The sequence below is a fragment of the Tachyglossus aculeatus genome, chromosome 2 (assembly GCF_015852505.1).
Source record: "Tachyglossus aculeatus isolate mTacAcu1 chromosome 2, mTacAcu1.pri, whole genome shotgun sequence".
Lineage (NCBI taxonomy): Eukaryota > Metazoa > Chordata > Mammalia > Monotremata > Tachyglossidae > Tachyglossus > Tachyglossus aculeatus.
In genome coordinates this window covers 26,294,309-26,314,558 of record NC_052067.1, presented here as the reverse complement: position 1 = coordinate 26,314,558, position 20,250 = coordinate 26,294,309, and the positions used below count along the sequence as shown (strand labels likewise).

The window sequence follows — 20,250 nt, the reverse complement described above, 5'->3', positions numbered from 1 at the left end:
CACACTTTGGGTGCTTCGAAAGTCTTCAGACATGGAAAAATCCCCCATCTGATCCGTTCTTTTCTTCCCTGCTTTAGAACCAAAGGGTGGCATTGGCACGTGGAATCAAAGGGGTGATATTTGATGGACTGAATGCTTGGGAGAAGCAGTGTGGCCTAATGACTTTTAGACTGTGAGCCCGCTGTTGGGTAGGGACTCTCTATATGTTGCCAACTTGTACTTCCCAAGCGCTTAGTACAGTGCTCTGCACACAGTAAGCGCTCAATAAATACGATTGATTGATTGATTAATGGATAGAGCATGGGCCTGGGGGTCAGAAGGTCATGGGTTCTAATCCTGGCTCTGTCACTTGTCTCCTGTGTGCCCTTAAGTAGTCAGAGCCAGAGCCAGATTAGGAGAAGTAGTGTGGTTTAGTGGAAAGAGCCCGGGTTTGGGAGTCAGAGGCTGTGGGTTCTAATCCCGGCTCTGCCACTGTCAGCTCTGTGACTTTGGGCAAGTCACTTCACTTCTCTGTGCCTCAGTTATCTCATTTGCAAAATGGGGATTAAGACTGTGAGCCCCACGTGGGCTCACAAGTTGTTGCCAACTTGTACTTCTCAAGTGCTTAGTACAGTGCTCTGCACACAGTAAGCGCTCAATAAATACGATTGAATGAATGAATGAATGAATGAATGACCATTTGATGACGCTGTATCTACCCCAGCACTTAGATCAGTGCTTGGCACATAGTAAGTGCTTAACAAATACTATTATTATTATTATTATTAGAATACATGACCTCTGACTCCCAAGCCCGGGCTCTTTCTACTATGTCATGCTGCTTCCCATAAGCATTGGCTAGTATTGATACATAGTAAGCACTTCATTCATTCATTCAATCATATTTATTGAGCACTTACTGTGTGCAGGGCACTGTACTAAGAACTTGGAAAGTACAATTCTGCAACGAATAGTGACCATCCCTACTGAATACCAGGCTCACAGTATAGGCCCAGTGCTTAGTGCAGTGTCTGGTACATAGTAAGCGCTTAACAAGCGCAGAGAAGCAGTGTGGCTCAGTGGAAAGAGCCTGGGCTTGGGAGTCAGACGTCGTGGGTTCTAATCCGGGCTCCTCCACTTGTCTGCTGTGAGACACTGACTTGTCTGGGCAAGTCACTTCACTTCTCTGTGCCTCAGTTCCCTCATCTGTAAAATGGGGATTAAGACTGTGAGCCCCACGTGGGACAACCTGATTACCTTGTATCCCCCTCCGACGCGTAGAACAGTGCTTGGCACATAGTAAGCACTTAATAAATACCATCATTATTCATTCATTCAATCGTATTTATTGAGTGCTTACTGTGTGCACGGAACTGTACTAAGCACTTGGGAGAGTACAATTCGGCAACAGATATTATTATTAACAATTATTATTATTATTATTATTATTATTATTATTATTATTATTATTATTATTATTACCCACGAACTGACTCCCAAGCCCGGGCTCTATCAACTATGCCATGCTGCTTCCCATAAGCATTGGCTACTACTGGTACATAGTAAGCACTTCATTCATTCATTCAATCGCATTTATTGAGTGCTTACTGTGTGCAGGGCACTGTATTAAGCGCTTGGAGAGTACAAGTCAGCAACAGATATTATTATTATTAACAAATATTACTATTACTGGGCTCTTTCCACTATGTCATGCTGCTTCCCATAAGCATTGGCTAGTATTGGTACATAGTAAGCACTTCATTCATTCATTCAATCATATTTATTGAGCACTGACTGTGTGCAGGGCACTGTACTAAGCAGATCTGTACTGTACTACTTATTATTGTTATTATTATTATAACCCACGACCTGACTCCCAAGCCCAGGCTCTTTCTGCTATGCCATGCTGCTTCCCATAAGCATTGGCTACTACTGGTACATAGTAAACGCTTAACAATTCATTCATTCAATCGTATTTATTGAACACTTACTGTGTGCTTGGCACTGTACCAAGCGCTTGGCGAGTACAATTTGGCAACAGATATTATTATTATTATTATTACCAAATACTATTATTATTATTATTATAACCCACGACCTCTGACTCTCAAGCCTGGGCTCTTTCCACTATGTCATGCAGCTTCCCATAAGCTTTGGCTAGTACTGGTACATAGTAAGCACTTCATTCATTCATTCAATCGTATTTATTGAGCGCTTACTGTGTGCAGGGCACTATACTAAACACTTGGAAAGTACAATTCGGCAACAAACAGAGACCATCCCTACTTAACCACAGGCTCACAGACGAGGTCCAGTGCTTAATGCAGTGTCTGGCCCATAGTATGTGTGTAACAAACACTATAATTATTATTATTATTATTGTTATTAGTATTATTATTCACTTCTCTGGGCCTCAGTGACCTCATCTGTAAAATGAGGTCAGAGAAGCAGCGTGGCTCAGTAGAAAGAGCCCGGGCTTCGGAGTCAGAGGTCATGGGTTCAAATCCCAGCCCCGCCACTTGCCAGCTGTGTGACTTTGGGCAAGTCACTTCACTTCTCTGCGCCTCAGTTCCCTCATCTGGAAAATGGGGATGAAGACTGGGAGCCCCCCGTGGGACAACCTGATTACCCTGTAACATCTCCAGTGCTTAGAACAGTGCTTTGCACATAGTAAGTGCTTAATAAATGCCATAACTATTATTATTATTATTATGAGGATGAGGACTGTGAGCCCCACGTGGGACAACCTGATCACCTTGTGTCCTCCCCAGCGCTTAGAACAGTGCTTTGCACATAGTAAGCGCTTAACAAATGCCATTATTATTATTATTATTATTCTGAGGATGAAGACTGTGAGTCCCCTGTGGGACAATCTGATCAGCTTGTATCCCCCTCAGCACTTAGAACAGTGCTTGGCACATAGTAAGTGCTTAACAAATACCATTATTATTATTATTATTATTATGAGGATGAAAACTTTGAGCCCCACATGGGGCAACCTGATCACTTTGTATCCTCCCCAGTGCTTAGAACAGTGCTTGGCATGTAGTAAGTGCTTAACAAATGCCATTGTTATTATTATGAGGATGAAGATTGGGGGCCCCATGAGGGACAACCTGATCACCTTGTATCCTCCCCGGCGCTTAGAACAGTGCTTGGCACGTAGTAAGCGCTTAACAAATGCCATTATTATTATTATGAGGATGAAGACTGCGGGCCCCACGTGGGGCAACCTGATCACCTTGTGTCCTCCCCAGCGCTTAGAACAGTGCTTGGCACATAGTAAGCGCTTAGCAAATACCATCATTATTATTACTATTATGAGGATGAAGACTGTGAGCCCCCCACGGGACAACCTGATCACCTTGCATCCTCCCCAGAGCTTAGAACAGTGCATTGCACATAGTAAGTGCTTAACAAATGCCATCATCATTATTATTATGAGGATGAAGACTGTGAGCCCCCCGTGGGACAACCTGATCACCTTGTGACCTCCCCAGCGCTTAGAGCAGTGCTTGGCACATACTAAGCGCTTAACAAATACCATTATGATTATTATTATTATTATAAGGATGAAGACTGTGAGCCCCCCATGGGACAACCTGATCACCTTGCATCCTCCCCAGCGCTTAGAACAGTGCTTTGCACATAGTAAGCGATTAACAAATGACATCATTACTTATTATTATCATTATTATGTGGATGAAGACTGTGAGCCCCACGGGGGCACAACCTGATCACCTTGTGACCTCCCCAGCGCTTAGAGCAGTGCCTGGCACATAGTAAGCGCTTAACAAATACCATTATTATGAGGATGAAGACTGTGAGCCCCCCATGGGACAACCTGATCACTTTGCATCCTTCCCAGCGCTTAGAACAGTGCCTTGCACATAGTAAGCGATTAACAAATGACATCATTATTTATTATTATCATTATTATGCGGATGAAGACTGTGAGCCCCACGGGGGACAACCTGATCACCTTGTGACCTCCCCAGCGCTTAGAGCAGTGCTTGGCACATAGTAAGCGCTTAACAAATACCATTATTATTATTATTATTATGAGGATGAAGACTGTGAGCCCCACATGGGACAACCTGATCACCTTGCATCCTCCCCAGCGCTTAGAACAGTGCTTTGCACATAGTAAGCGATTAACAAATGACATCATTACTTATTATTATCATTATTATGTGGATGAAGACTGTGAGCCCCACGGGGGCACAACCTGATCACCTTGTGACCTCCCCATCGCTTAGAGCAGTGCTTGGCACATAGTAAGCGCTTAACAAATACCATCATTATTATTATTATTATTATGAGGATGAAGACTGTGAGCCCCCCATGGGACAATCTGATCACCTTGCATCCTCCCCAGCGCTTAGAACAGTGCTTTGCACATAGTAAGCGATTAACAAATGACATCATTATTTATTATTATCATTATTATGTGGATGAAGACTGTGAGCCCCACGGGGGGACAACCTGATCACCTTGTGACCTCCCCAGCGCTTAGAGCAGTGCTTGGCACATAGTAAGCACTTAACAAATACCATCATTATTATTATTATTATTATGAGGATGAAGACTGTGAGCCCCCCATGGGACAACCTGATCACCTTGCATCCTCCCCAGCGCTTAGAACGGTGCTTTGCACATAGTAAGCGATTAACAAATGACATCATTATTTATTATTATCATTATTATGTGGATGAAGACTGTGAGCCCCACGGGGGACAACCTGATCATCTTGTGACCTCCCCAGCGCTTAGAGCAGTGCTTGGCACATAGTAAGCGCTTAACAAATACCATTATTATTATTATTATTATTATGAGGATGAAGACTGTGAGCCCCCATGGGACAATCTGATCACCTTGCATCCTCCCCAGCGCTTAGAACAATGCTTTGCACATAGTAAGCGATTAACAAATGACATCATTATTTATTATTATCATTATTATGTGGATGAAGACTGTGAGCCCCGCGGGGGGACAACCTGATCACCTTGTGACCTCCCCAGCGCTTAGAGCAGTGCTAGGCACATAGTAAGCGCTTAACAAATACCATTATTATGAGGATGAAGACTGTGAGCCCCCCATGGGACAATCTGATCACCTTGCATCCTCCCCAGCGCTTAGAACAGTGCTTTGCACATAGTAGGCGATTAACAAATGACATCATTATTTATTATTATCATTATTACGTGGATGAAGACTGTGACCCCACGGGGGGACAACCTGATCACCTTGTAACCTCCCCATCGCTTAGAGCAGTGCTTGGCACATAGTAAGCGCTTCACAGATGCCATCATTACTATAATTATGAATCATTATGAGGATTAGAAGGGAGGATGACCGCCACCAACCGAGCCGGAAAAGTCGTGGGTTCCGTGAGTTTGGGCGGGCGGGCCCCGGGGCCCATGGCGGGGGGCTCGGCCCTCCTGTCGTTGCCCGTGGGTCGGTGGGTCGGTGGGTGGGAGGGTGGGCAGGCCTGGCCCGGCCAAGGAGGCCCCGGCCCTCCGCCGGTCTCCTCACCATCGATTTCCCATCGAAGCCCCGTGGACCATTCCTCCTCCCCCGCCGGGGGCCAACGAACCAGCCAATAGCAGAGCGAGCACCTGGGCGGTGCCGGCGCCGACGGCCAATCAGGAGCGCCGGCGCTGGGTTGCCATGGCGACGGGGCGGACGCCGGCGCTGGGTTGCCACGGCGACGGGGGGACGCTGAAGCGAGCGGGGCGGGCTCGGGCCCGGCCGCACGGGCCTGGGGCTCAGAAGGTGGTGGGTTATTATGATTATTATTATATCAAAAGTATATATATCAAAAGTAAGTCCCTTCCTCCCTTCAAGGCCCTACTGAGAGCTCACCTCCTCCAGGAGGCCTTCCCAGACTGAGCCCCCTCCTTCCTCTCCCCCTCGTCCCCCTCTCCATCAATCAATCGTATTTATTTAGCGCTTACTGTGTGCAGAGCACTGTACTAAGCGCTTGGGAAGTACAAGTTGGCAACATATACAGACAGTCCCTACCCAACAGTGGGCTCATCCCCCCATCTTACCTCCTTCCCTTCCCCACAGCACCTGTATATATGTATATATGTTTGTACATATTTATTACTCTATTTATTTTACTTGTACATATCTATTCTATTTATTTTATTTTATTAGTATGTTTGGTTTTGTTCTCTGTCTCCCCCTTTTAGACTGTGAGCCCACTGTTGGGTAGGGACTGTCTCTATATGTTGCCAACTTGTACTTCCCAAGCGCTTAGTACAGTGCTCTGCACACAGTAAGCGCTCAATAAATACGATTGATTGATTATATAATAATATATTAATATGTAATTATATATAATGCATTCTAATTATAATAGTACATTCTAGACTGTGAGCCCACTGCTGGGTAGGGACCGTCTCTATATGTTGCCGACTTGGACTTCCCTAGTGCTTAGTACAGTGCTCTGCACACAGTAAGCGCTCAATAAATACGATTGAATGAATGAATGAATTATATAATAATGTTATTTGTTAATAATAATGATGGCATTTGTTAAGCAGCGTGGCTTAGTGGAAAGAGCACAGGCCTGGGAGTCAGAGGTTGTGGGTTCTAATGCCGGGTCTGCCACTTAATATAATAATAACAATAATAATGGTATTTATTAAGCGCTTACTATGTGCAAAGCACTGTTCTGTATCTACCCAGCGCTTAGAACAGTGCTTGGAACATAGTAAGTGCTTAATACCATTATTATTATTTTTTTTATTAAGTGCTTACTATGTGCCAAGCACTGTTCTAAGCACTGGGGGGATTCAAGGTGATCAGGTTGTCCCACGGGGGCGCTCCCAGTCTTCATCCCCATTTTACAAATGAGGGAACTGAGGCACAGAGAAGTGAAGTGACTTGCCCAAAGTCACCCAGCTGACAGTTGGCGGAGCCAGGATTAGAACGCATGACCGCTGACTCCCAAGCCCAGGCTCTTTCCACTGAGCCATGCTGCTTCTCTTTTAAGTGCTCACTATGTGCGGAGCACTGTTCTAAGCGCTGGGGAGGTTACGAGGTGATCAGGTGGTCCCACGGGGGTCTTACAGTCTTCATCCCCATTTTACAGATGAGGTAACTGAGGTCCAGAGAAGTGAAGAGACTTGCCCAAGGTCACACAGCAGACAAGCGGTGGTCGGGATTCAAACCCACGACCTCTACCCAGCGCTTAGAACAGTGCTTGGCACATATTAAGCGCTTAACAAATACAAACAATAGAAGCAGCGTGGCTCAGTGGAAAGAGCCCGGGCTTGGGAGTCAGAGGTCATGGATTCTAATCCCGACTCCACCACTTGTCAGCTGTGTGACTTGGGGCCAGTCACTTAACTTCTCTGTGCCTCAATTCCCTCATCTGTAAAACGGGGATTAAGACTGTGAGCCCCAGGTGGGACAACCTGATCACCTTGTATCCCCCCCCAACCCCTGGCCCCAGAGCTTAGAACAGTGCTTCACACATAGTAAGTGCTTAACAAATGCCATTATTACTAATCCCCTTTTCCAGATGAGGTCACTGAGGCCCAGAGATGTGAAGTGACTTGCCCAAGGTCACACAGCAGACAAGTGGCGGAGTCGGGATTAGAACCCACGACTTCTGACTCCCAGGCCCGGGCTCTTTCCACTGAGCCACGCTGCTTCTCGTGCGGGTTTTAATCCCGCCTCTGCCCACTTGTCTGTTGTGGAACCTTGGGCAAGTCATTTCACTTCCCTGTGCCTCAGTTCCCTCATCTGTAAAATGGGGATTGAGGCCGTGAGCCCCACGAGGGACAGGAACTGCGTCCAACCCAATTTGCTTGCATTCACCCCAATGCTCAGTACAGTGCCTGGCACACAGTAAGTGCTTAACAAATACCACAATTATTGTTATTAAAACGATGGCACCGCTGCCCATTCTAGACTGTGAGCCCGTTGTTGGGTGAAGATTGTCTTTATTGACGAATTGTACTTCCCAAGCGCTTAGTACAGTGACCTGCACACAGTAAGCGCTCAATAAATACGATTGAATGAATGAATGAATGAATGAACCAAGGCTGGATAGCGCGCACCCACCCCTTCTGGTTGTCCTCATTCATTCATTCATTAAGCACTTAGTACAGTGATTCATTCAATCGTATTTATTGAGTGCTTACTGTGTGCAGAGCACTGTACTAAGCGCTTAATTACTCTTATACCCCAATTCCACAACCTCTAGTGGCTTGTAAGGAATAGGGAAACACTTAAGTAGTCCATAGCATTTATTTTTTAATGGTATTTGTTAAACACTTACTCTGCGCCAGGCATTGTACTAAGCGCTGGGGTAATAATCATAATTGGGTTATTTGTTAAGTGCTTACTCTGCGCCAGGAATTGTACTAAGCACTGGGGTAATAATCATAACTGGGGTATTGGTTAAGCACTTATCCTGCACCAGTCATTGTGCTAAGCGCTGGGGTAATAATCATAATTGAGGTATTTGTTAAGCGCATACTGTGCACCAGGCATTGTACTAAAAGTTGGAGTAATAATCATAATTGGGGTATTTGTTAAGCACTTACCCTGTGCCAGGCATTGTGTTAAGTGTTGGAGTAATAATCATAATTGGGGTATTTGTTAAGCACTTACCCTGCGCCAGGCATTGAGCTAAGCGCTGGGTTAATAATCATAATTGGGGTATTTGTTAAGTGCTTACTCTGCGCCAGGCACTGTACTAAGAGCTGGGGTGGATACAAGCAAATAGGGTTGGACACAGTCCCTCTCCCCCATGGGGCTCAAAGTCTCAATTCCCATTTTCAGATGAAGTAACTGAAGCACAGAGAAGTGAAATGACTTAGCCAAGGTCACACAGCTAAGTGCCAGAGTCAGAATTAGAACCCATGACCTTCTGACTCCCAGGCCCTTGCTCTGTCCACTAGGCCACGCTGCAAGCTAATCAGGTTGGGCGCTGTCCATTTCTCATACGGAGCTCACCATCTTAATTCCCATTTTACAGATCACGTAACGAGGCACAGAGAAGTTAAGTGACTTGCCTAAAGTCACACAGCAGACAAGTTGTAGAGCCAGGATTAAAATTGAGGTCCTCTGGACCCCCAGGACCACGCTCTTTCCACTAGGCCACAATGCTTCTCACTGAATGCTTACTGTGGGCAATAGCACTAACTGCTTCTCACCAAACTAAGCACTTAGGGAACCATCGAGTTGGTAGACATGATCAGTGACCACAAGGCGCTAATTAGTTTTTGCACCTTTAAGTCTAATCTCAAGGGCCTAGAAGTCAAAAAATGCTATTCCTGGATCAGACCAAAGAGCCGATAAGCACGATATCCCATCTCCAACAATGTCAAAAGGATGCTTGAAGAAAATGTGTTTTTGCCCTTCTTGACATCCATCCTCAATAATTAGCAATGTGTCATTTTAACTTTTCCCCCCCAACAATTCTTGAAATAATTCCCTGAATTTACTTGAACACCCCTTTTTATGATATTTGCCAAGGTGAGGTAACTGAGGCACAAAGAACTTAGCACAGCATTGAAGTGGCAGATCCACATTAGGACCCAGGGCCTCTGACTCCCAAGTCCGTGCTCCTTCCAATGGGCCACGCTGCTTCTCAAGCCATCTAACATTCCTAACTTTTCCCTCCTGGAGAGGGATGGGTATGTGTGGCACTTAAAAACTTCTGTGCTACTTATATCCGCCAAGCGTCCCCATCATGCCCAGACCAGTCTCACTGCCCCAGTTTGGGTGGGTGGAAGCTGCAGGCTGGGGAAGGTGGAGAGGTGATAGCAGTACTGGTCATTATTATAAAGGAAAAAGTGCATAGAAGAATATTGTGACCCTTTAAAGGGGTTGGGCTGACTCTACTGGAGAGTGGTGTGAGGGGTAGATGGAGATAGTCACTGCACTATCAAGAAAAGTCGCAGGGAGGAAGAATGGAGAGGGGGTGATGGCAGTCAGGAAAGGAGGGAAGCAAGTTTGGGTCCAGAGATGGGCAGCAGGGAAGTCAGGCCAGAAATTATGCAAGGTGAGGAGACCTTTACCTAGTAAATCCACCGGTGACAAAGCCAAGGGTGTCCAGAGAAACTGTATCTGGCATTCCCAAGAGCATCCATCAGGAAGTCTTTTCTGCTCAGCTATGATGTTGATGCCTTATCTGGCTACTTAGGATGAGTGCTATTCATTCATTCATTCAATTGTATTTATTGAGCGCTTACTATGTGCAGAGCACTGTACTAAGCACTTGGGAAGTACAAGTTGGCAACATAGAGACGGTCCCTACCCAACAGCGGGCTCACAGTCTAGAAGGGGGAGACAGACAACAAAACAAAACATATTAACAAAATAAAATACATAGAATAGTAAATATGGACAAGTAAAATAGAGTAATAAATATGTACAAACATATATACAGGTGCTGTGGGGAGGGGAAGGAGGTAAGGGGGGATGAAGGGGAGAGGAAGGAGGGGGCTCAGTCTGGGAAGGCCTTCTGGAGAAGGTGAGCTCTCAGCAGGGCTATGAAGAGAGGAAGAGAGCTAGCTTGGCGAATGTGCGGAGGGAGGGCATTCCAGGCCAGGGGGAGGACGTGGGCCGGGGGTCGACGGCGGGACAGGCGAGAACGAGGCACAGTGAGGAGGTTAGCGGCAGAGGAGCGGAGGGTGCGGGCTGGGCTGCAGAAGGAAAGAAGGGAGGTGAGGTAGGAGGGGTGAGGTGATGGAGAGCCTTGAAGCCAAGAATGAGGAATTTTTGCCTGATGCGTAGGTTGATTGGTAGCCACTGGAGATTTTTGAGGGGAGTAACATGCCCAGGGCGTTTCTGCACAAAGATGATCCGGGCAGCAGTGTGAAGTATAGATTGAAGTGGGGAGAGACAGGAGGATGGGAGATCAGAGAGGAGGCTGATGCAGTAATCCAGTCGGGATAGGATGAGAGATTGAACGAGTTGGGTAGCGGTTTAGATGGAGAGGAAAGGATCTTGGTGATGTTGCAGAGGTGAGAGCGGCAGTTTTTGGTGATGGATTGGATTCATTCATTCATTCAATCGTATTTATTGAGTGCTTACTGTGTGCAGAGCACTGTATTAAGCGCTTGGGAAGTACAAGTTGGCAACATATAGAGACGGTCCCTACCCAACAGTGGGCTCACAGCCTAGAAATGTGAGGATGTGAGGGGTGAACGAGAGAGCAGAGTCGAGGATGACACCAAGGTTGTGGGCTTGTGAGACGGGAAGGATGGTAGTGCCGTCAACAGTGATAGGAAAGTCAGGGAGAGTGCAGGGTTTGGGAGGGAAGATAAGGAGTTCAGTCTTGGACATGTTGAGTTTTAGATGGCAGGCAGACATCCAGATGGAGATGTCTTGAAGGCAGGAGACACGAGCCTGAAGGGAGGGAGAGAAAGCAGGGGCAGAGATGTAGTTTTGGGTGTCATCAGCGTAGAGATGATAGTTGAAGCCGTGGGAGCGAGTGAGTTCACCGAGGGTGTGAGTGTAGATCGAGAGCAGAAGGGGACCAAGAACTGATCCTTGAGGAAACCCTACAGGGGATGGGAGGGGGAGGAAGAGCCTGCAAAAGAGACTGAGAATGAACGGCCGGAGAGATGAGAGGAGAACCAGGAGAGGACGGAGTCTGTAAAGCCAAGGTTGGATAGCGCTGTTCTCTTTATTGGACAATTGTGGTTTACAGTGTCACATAACATCCTGATATGCCATAGCAATTATCTTGTTTAGTCCTCTAGACTGTAAACTCACTGTGGGCAGGGAATATGTCTGTTACATTGTACTCTTCCAAGTATGGTACAGTGCTCTGCACATAGTAAGCACTCAATAAATATGCTTGATTGATTACATTTCTCTTTACCTTTGCCCTTCAAGATATGGCCTACCAGTTATCCCCATGCCCATTCAGAGTGAGCAGTGCATTTCCAAATGGGATTACCCAAAAGTCCAAGGAGCTAGTAAATGGTGTTTGTCTTTTCAGCAACTGAGTAACCAATGTACTTGGGCCACCTAACCTTCCTAGGAATTTTGTTTAGATTTTTCCCAGCCTATAGGCTTCTAAATAGTTTCCTGATAGAATGAGTTACCCCCCTAGGGTGCCTATTTTACTTACAAGGAGTATTTATAGACTCAGAGCATCAAGTTTACTAAATGCCCAGCACTTAGTACAGTGCCTGGCATATAGGAAGTGCTTACAAAATACCATCATTATTATTATTAACCTGTGGGAGGATAAAGCTGATTTTTAAAGAGAGGAGAGATAGCCCTCACACTCAAGTAGATGGAAAATTGTTACCCAGTAGCGGAGTGCTAAAACCTACTTTTGATCTGAGATTTAAAAAAAGGCATTGCTGGATAGCTTGTCCTTCCCTGCTGAAAGAGTTGGTGCTCTTCAAAATGTCTCAAATCACAATTCAACATCCCAGATCACAAGTGGTATTAAGTTGTAAGCTCTTTAAGGGCAGGGATTGTGTCTATTTACTGTCCTTTTCCAAGCACTTAATATAATGCTCTGCACACAGTAAGTATTCAATAAATACCACTGATGACTGATTTCACAAAAGGAGAGATTAATCATTGCCAATGGTGAAAGGAGCATAGTAAAATGTATAACTGCTCCATTTTGAAGTCATCCAAATCAGTCCTAAACATTCATTCTAATTCAATACAAAATGAAAAAAGTCAAAATTAATTTCTCTAAAATTCAATGATTAAATAAGCTTTCTTTGCCTTAAGCAAATGCACTCTGGCCAGATCAACCAGGGTACTTGCTCTCCAGCTGAAGATGACACAAATTTGACCTCAGCTTCTTCAGCTTTCACTTCTCTAAGGGTCTCCTGGGGAAGTTAGGACGTTGTTTAGAGAAACCAGAGTTCTGATATAGAACAGGGCCATCGCCAGGGCATTTTCCAGAAACAACTCAGTGCTCTCAGCATTCCTGAATCAGAGGATGACTAAACCAGTCCAGACTACCCTCGGGATACTACCAAAAAGAAGAGACTCTGCTTGGAAAGCCTTTGGCTCAGGCTGGTAGCAATTCAAAAGAGTTTGACTGCACTTCAAATTCAAAGAGGCCTTCTCCGACTAAGCTCTCATTTCCTCTTCTCCCACACCTTTCTGGATCGCCCTTGCACTTGGATCTGCACGCTTCCCCGCCTCCCCCCATCCCCACAGCATTTATCAACTGTACATATCATCTGTAGCTGATTTATTTATATTCACAATTGTATCCCCCTCTAGAATGTAAGCTCATTGTGGACAGGAAACATGTCTCCCCAGTGCTTGGTAACAGTGCTCTGTACACACAGTAAATGCTCAATAAATACAACTGATTGATTGGCTGAAACACGGCCAGCCTCAGGAATATAAGTCTGGAGGGTTCTCAAGTGAGAGTGAAAGGAAAACAGATCATTTAACAACATTGTTCAGTAGACTTTTATTGCTTTTGTCAACTTCAGTAAGATTACAAAAAATAATTTTATCCTAAGTTATGAAAAAAAAAATTTGAAAGGTAGGATCTTTCACATTATAGACACCGGAGAGACACTTACTTCTTACAAACTAAAAATATGGGTTCTACATTTAGGATAATGTTTAACTTTGGATTTTGTTACAAAAGAAGAAAACATTACCGCTGTAATTAGAAAACAGTCATAAAAAATTGGAACGGTTCCATGTAATTACATCTCAAGTTATCAAATATTATAGTGAATACTAAAATTCAATTTTTGTTCAGTCAAATATGAACATTGGAAGACACCCCCAAAAAGCATTCCTACACAGTATAGCAACAAAAAGAAAAACATTCTTTCAAAGGACACGTCCATCACTGCTCAATAAGTTGTTCTATTAAAAAAAAAAAACCCCAAACAGACTGGGTGCTTAAAAACAGAACTCCAAGTCGGCTATATAATGTCAGTTTGTGCTAAATTAAATAAGAAACGTGATCATTAGGATAATTGTTTCATTTCCAGCTAAAAGACTCCCTTCAGTTGACATTTTACTAAAAAGTTACAAAATAAAACTGCTTTATATTAAAATTACTTAGATATTTTTTGTAATTAGAACGCTATTTTAGACTCCAGTGAAGTCAAATTTACTTTCTAGAAAATAAATTACTGTTATTACAGAACAAGACATTGTTCACTTCTGAACTGCAAAAAATCTGACCTACATGAGTACTTTTCAAACATTAAATTATTTAACATGACAAAAATGAAAATTAGAATCAACATGTAGTACTGATGGCTCACGTTTTCCATTTGTGCATTTAAAACAATATTTCAATTTTATTGTTGCACAATTACAGAATGTATATACAGAATATAACCCTTTAAAATAGCAAGCTCTCTTACTACTCTTCTATTTCAAATATATTTTTACAGCACTTTAAACTTGATGTTGCAGGGAGCAAACGTTTGAAAGCATTTGTGTATACGGAAAAATGCATTCGGGATTTGATCAGTGGAGATTTTTGTAAAATGAAAATGATTCGGCTGATGTTTAAAATGGAGCAGACGAATGCACACGTTAGCATACTTGAATCTGCTGTAAGTTCTGCAATAAATTTAGCAAGCTTGGATATTTTGTATGCCGCTGCTTGAGACAAATCATCGGGGATTGGACAACAGCATTTTTTGAAAAAAGCACACAAGTGTACCTGACTTCAGCACAACAGAAAGGAAGAACAAACAGAACCTTTCTTATGGCATAAGGAAGTTAATAAGGCTTAATCAGATTAAAAAGTTCCTGCTTTAAAATGGAACACCATTCAGAAGAAAAACTGTGGGAGGTCAAAATTAGGACCCGTTACAGTCTACGTAAACACACATCTATAAATAAATAAAAACGGGAGCGTGAGAGGGAACTCCTGAGGTGGCTCCGGAGCCAGGTAGGTACGTAGTCAGTAGCACTAAAGCTCTATCCCTGGCAACCAAGGCATCTACGAAAGTGCAGAACTTTTATTTCAATGTATTTTCAAAATGGAAATGAAGATTGGCTTCATTGCTTTGTTGTTGTTTTTTTAATTTTGCATCCTGAGGTAAGTCAGTGCGTAGTAATTACTACTCCTCATTTACACCTATTAAGGCAACATTTTCAATTGATATATAGTGAATTATATCCTTCACTGTCTTAAATAAATGCCATCCATGATCTGTCTGGTTAAAATGCAATGGGGCAAATACAATTTTCAGGAAAGGAAAAAAAGCAGTATGTTACTTAAACATATTGGTCTTTTATAGATTATTCAAAGAAGTAACAGGTTTTATGCATATTAAGTGGTTTTCTAAAAAGCAGAAAATACTATCAAGAACATTGGGAAAAATAAATCTTGAAGATAGAGTGTTTTTAATTCATATTTTTTTCTGGAACTGGATAATTTACATTATTAAAAATCACCAAACTATGATCACTGGGAATTTACAACTAAACCCCCCCCCTAAAACTTCCTGTAAAAGGGTCAATAGTGCCAACCCCTTTCATATCCACATCCAACTTCAAAATCCTTTAAGAAACTGGGGCAAAGAGGGGGTCCACAAACTCACAGTTAGAGACATATAATTGGGTTTGGCGAAATGGTACTTTAGTTGAAAGTACAGAGAATTATATAATTGGAAGGACATTACTGTAACAAGCCCCTGGAATAACACTCTGTATATATCAACTGTACATGGAACAAGAAATACTCCTTTTTAGACAGTACCAACACAGGCCAGCCAGAAGCTGACAGATTTTCTAAAGAAGAGCAGATGTGTTTCCACCCTCAGTTTTCAGGTGGATTCATCATTCTAGTAACTGTTTCTTTAAAATAGCACATTCTGAGGCTAGAAAAGCTAAACAATGGAAGAGAAACATTTCCATTCCTGCCTTAGCTGATACATTTAGCAATATCTAACAATTCAGCCTTTTGCTTTCAATTTGTGAAACAGTATTCATTTTATAAATCTATTTCTTCATATTCTTATTATAAAGTGAGAGGGAACAGCTGAATTATCCTGTCATGGTCAATTCTTAATATTCTGACACTGCTTTAGATACTTAGTACCGATTCAATACCTGTTTGATTTTTGATATCCTCTTGCCAAATCAGTTATGCAATCCCATTCATCCAGTCCTACAGGTTTAATAATAATATTTATTTAAAGTTGGGAGTTAAAACTATGAGCACATAAAAAGACAAAGTGGAGATAACTAAAATAATGCCAAAACAAACGAGAATAATATCACAAAGCAGGTCTGTAAATAACAGTGTATGCTTTACATGAAATGCTAATTTCCTACAAAAAAAAGAGAATGAAAACAAAAACCTAACATGGCAGTGCTTAAAAGGTACCATAACATCAAATGTATCAAATTTTCCAACCACATTTCTCGAGAATCATAAATGCCATAAGGCTCCAATATTTACAAAGGACATTTACTGTACTGTATATTATCTTCTGTTGTGTTACATTTAAGCTTCTTACCAATGAAAATAAATAAAATGTTTAAAGACAAAATTAAAGCATGCTATTAAATAGTTTTCTTGTTTTTACAATGGGAAGAATGAAACTGTAAACACACAATCCAAAGGTAAATCTTAAAGCTTGAAAAGTAATACTGATTACAGACCCTTCTAGAATTCTAGCTCCTGATAATTTACTCACACTTAAAATGATTAATAATTAAACCCGATAATAAATGAAAACATCCTAAAAAAATGAGAATTTCTTTTGGTGAGAGAGGTTCTGTTCTGCCCCGGTGTATGCTTAACTTTTACTATCTGTATGAGTTTTGCAAACACAAGGCAAAGAACAAATCCCAGGAGTCTTTGACTATTCTGTAATTATGACCATTTATAAAGAATTAAAAGGAACATGATCTGATATATGTTAGATCTTATTTAACTGTTGAGCCATTCTATATTGTATGAAAAAAATAATTATGGATATACAGAATAGCCAGGATTGGCTTAGGGGTAAACTACATTTTAAAATCACTTATATTTCTACTTGAGTGCTACAAAGTAAATAAGAGGTTGGATTTTTTTTTTTCTTGGTTCTTTGGGTACTTTTTAAAAAGCACTGAGGACTGCAAAGTCACCTCCGTGAAAAGTGAGTGTGATAGAGGGTGAACAGATCATCCACATACCTCAGAGCTACGTCATGACCTTGTTATCACATGATTGCTGCTTGTGCTTCCCACAAAGACCCAGAGTAATAACTGGACTGCACCAAAGATTTTCCAATAGATCAGGTTAAAACTTTAACATCACAAGATTCTAAAATGTGGACCGGTACTTATAAGCTAAGGCTGATCTGAATTACTTCTGACACACACATAGATTTGTGGGGGTTGGGGGTGGAGGGGGGAGAATATACATATGCATCTTGCCCCATCTTCCTATTTTAAAATGAAAGATAGAATAAATATCTGAAGGGTAATAACCACATATCGATTTCCTTATATACACAGTCTCTACCACTCTTGGCATAATGGTTGGAGGACACAGCTTCAAGAAACATGGTGATCACACTTCAGTAGTATGACAACCCATAATGATATATACAAATACATAACACACACACGCACGCACACACACACACATAATTCCTCTTGGTTCCTTTCTATAATGAAGTTTCAGCATCCACATATTTCCGCATAGGCTCATCTTCCAAATTTATTTTCACACTTATTGGTTTTTCAGGGCTGTTAAAAACAAACAGTATGATTAAAAGGCTCCAAAGAGGTCAAAGACTGAATTTTAAATCTGGCCTTGCTTTAGCATTCATCATTTCAAACATCATTTTGACATTCTGTTCAACAGGACCCAAGTTCCTTTCATAACAATTCATTTTTGGAAAGGCCATTATTTGAATTATTAGGATCAGTGATGGCATTATGAACAAATGATTCCATTAGTTTAAATTATTATGTTAACCTTTTGTAAATTCAAAATAAATGAAAATGTAGTTAATATTGTGTTGTTTTTTTACTGGGTGAAAAAAGTGGCATTAAACTTTTTTATTAATCCAGCAAGGAATTCAGCTCTGATGCAGATACTTGCAAAATTGACAGGAAACAATGTATCAGGGTGTATAGGCAAAAAAAACAAAAAACCCAAAAAACACACCCAACATGCAAAGTTTAAGTTAGACCAGGATATCAAATATAGCGTGATATGCAAATATGAGGAAAAGAGGACATAAAATGGGTCTGCAAGTATGGAGGTTTATTTGGCATAAAAGGGGAAGGAATAATAAGGGGAAGAGAAACAGTACAATGTCTTTTTTGTACCCAATCAAAATGCAGGCAATTACAGTAGAATAAGTCTAATTGTTTACCTTAGGGATTTTTCCATTTTTAAAAATTTTCAAAATTTTAGAATACATATATTTCCAAAAAACTAAAAATCAGAAAACATCTGCCACAGGTTCTTGACATAATCACCCATTTAAAAAGTTACACATAGACATTAGATTGATATTAAAAGAATTACATGAACTGAGTCTTTCAAATTTTGAAGAGTTTGCATTATAATACTGCTTTTAAAGTAATGGGAGTTTTATTTGCATGCAAATTCATCAACTACATTCTAGTTTATGAAATATTTAGTCCACATATCTGAACTTTCACTCCCGTGAATCACATAATGTAGACTGACTGCTTCATATTCTTGTTATAAAGTTAGAGGAAATATTCTAAAATTATATTTCATAGTAAACAAACTGGTGTATATGAATTATCCTCTTGCCAAAGCAGTTACATAACTCATTCATTCCTACATAACTTACATTCACATGGATCAGAATGGGACAGAATTAAGCTACACATAAATAATTCCGAAGTAAAGATATGCCTTCTAACAAATCTGGTGATCAGACAGATTTAAAATGTACAAAAGAAATTAAAGCGTTTGTTACAAATCTCCCACTGTGAGTAAAGTGATTCAATCTGTGATCTAACACAGTGCTAGGTCAAATGATAGCTCTTCTAAATTCTACTGACTTCTACCCATGGTCAATACAAATATCATATATTACCTTGGTACAGGAAAAAAAGTGATGAAATATCAATTTATTTTATTCGCACAGCCATCAACTGAGTTAAAGAGATGCTTCAGTTAGAAATTGGGTAAGTAAAATAATTATAGCTACCTCATGTTAGATCTGGTTACTTTGGCACTCTCAGTGTTCATGGAAAGTGCCTTCCACTGTGCAGTTTTGGCCATTTCATCTGATATGTTTACAACTGAGGGATCAACACTAAAGAACAAATAGACTTTTTGGTTAGTACTCAGTACTTGCAAAAGCATTAATATTGTCATTCATATGTAATAGCTATAAGATCTGTTATTACCAATTTGCATAATCAAAGAAAATTAACCCCCAGACCAACGGAGTTAATGAACAGAGAACTGAGAAACCAAGACATTGGCATTCCTCTTCTTTCATTCTTATAAAACCTCTTAAAGAACATAAACCACTAAAAACTTGACAGATTAAAAATTGCATTAGTTTGTAATTTCAAATTTCTTCTCTTATAATATCTTAAAAATTCATTCATAGAATGAGCATTCTGGGCAAATATTAAGAGTATCAAGAATTATATTTGTTCTAATTTGCTTCAAGTACTGTAAGGGAAGAAAATTGATATATGTTCTCCCTTTAGACTGTAAGCTATTTGTGGGTAGGGAATGCGTCTGTTATATTGTTATATTATACTCTCCCAAGCGTTTAGTACAGTGCTCTGCACACAGTAAGCACTCTATAAATATGACTGATTGATGTACGCTTTAAATGTAAGGATGAAAGGTTTATATGTGAAAGAGTAGGCTACACTATTTGAACATACATTATCAAAGAAATGCGGTCCAAATTATATGAAATAAACTTTAAAGCAATATAAACAAATGCTTCTTTAATAACTTCTTTGATCCTTTGATTGTTCATTCACCAATATTTGTCTGTCTTTCCAAACCTACATAAAAGAGCAATTCTCTTCACAGAACAAAAAAGTTTCATAGACGTGAAGGGAAAAAAAATGCCGCCCGAAGTTTTTCCAACGAAGAACAGAAACCAATTTGCCCTTTGTTGTCATTAACTTTAAGGCAGAGGCCTGTGGTCAGGGGATGCAATTCATGCAATGCATGACTAGCCAGTCATCTAAAAACATGGCAAAAACAGTATGCAATTCAAGGTCTATTTATTTTACTATTGGGTACTGTCTTTCTGCTTATGTTGGGGCAAGTCAGTGTAAACATACCATATAACCTCCTGTTGTGCTTTGCAAACCTGT

General features: G+C 41.3%; 2 protein-coding genes across 4 annotated transcripts in view; both read right to left on the bottom strand.

The window, feature by feature from the left end:
- Positions 1-5,555, bottom strand: part of NEK10 (NIMA related kinase 10) — a 134,989-nt gene extending 129,434 nt beyond the window's left edge. The window contains exon 1 of one of the 2 annotated variants that reach the window (XM_038770266.1): positions 5,515-5,555. The gene's annotated coding sequence lies outside the window, so the exon portion shown is untranslated. Of the gene's footprint in view, positions 1-5,345; positions 5,398-5,514 lie in introns of those variants that run through there. The other variant, XM_038770259.1, reaches the window with a different exon arrangement.
- A 10,535-nt stretch (positions 5,556-16,090) lies between these two features.
- SLC4A7 (solute carrier family 4 member 7) overlaps positions 16,091-20,250 on the bottom strand; it is a 130,386-nt gene continuing 126,226 nt past the window's right edge. For both annotated transcript variants that reach the window (XM_038759797.1, XM_038759786.1), the window contains 2 exons: positions 19,110-19,217; positions 16,091-17,661 (listed from right to left, as the gene is read on the bottom strand). In XM_038759797.1, coding sequence (XP_038615725.1) covers positions 17,580-17,661; positions 19,110-19,217 — 190 coding nt within the window. In that variant the 3' untranslated portion in view covers positions 16,091-17,579. The remainder of the gene's footprint in view (positions 17,662-19,109; positions 19,218-20,250) is intronic.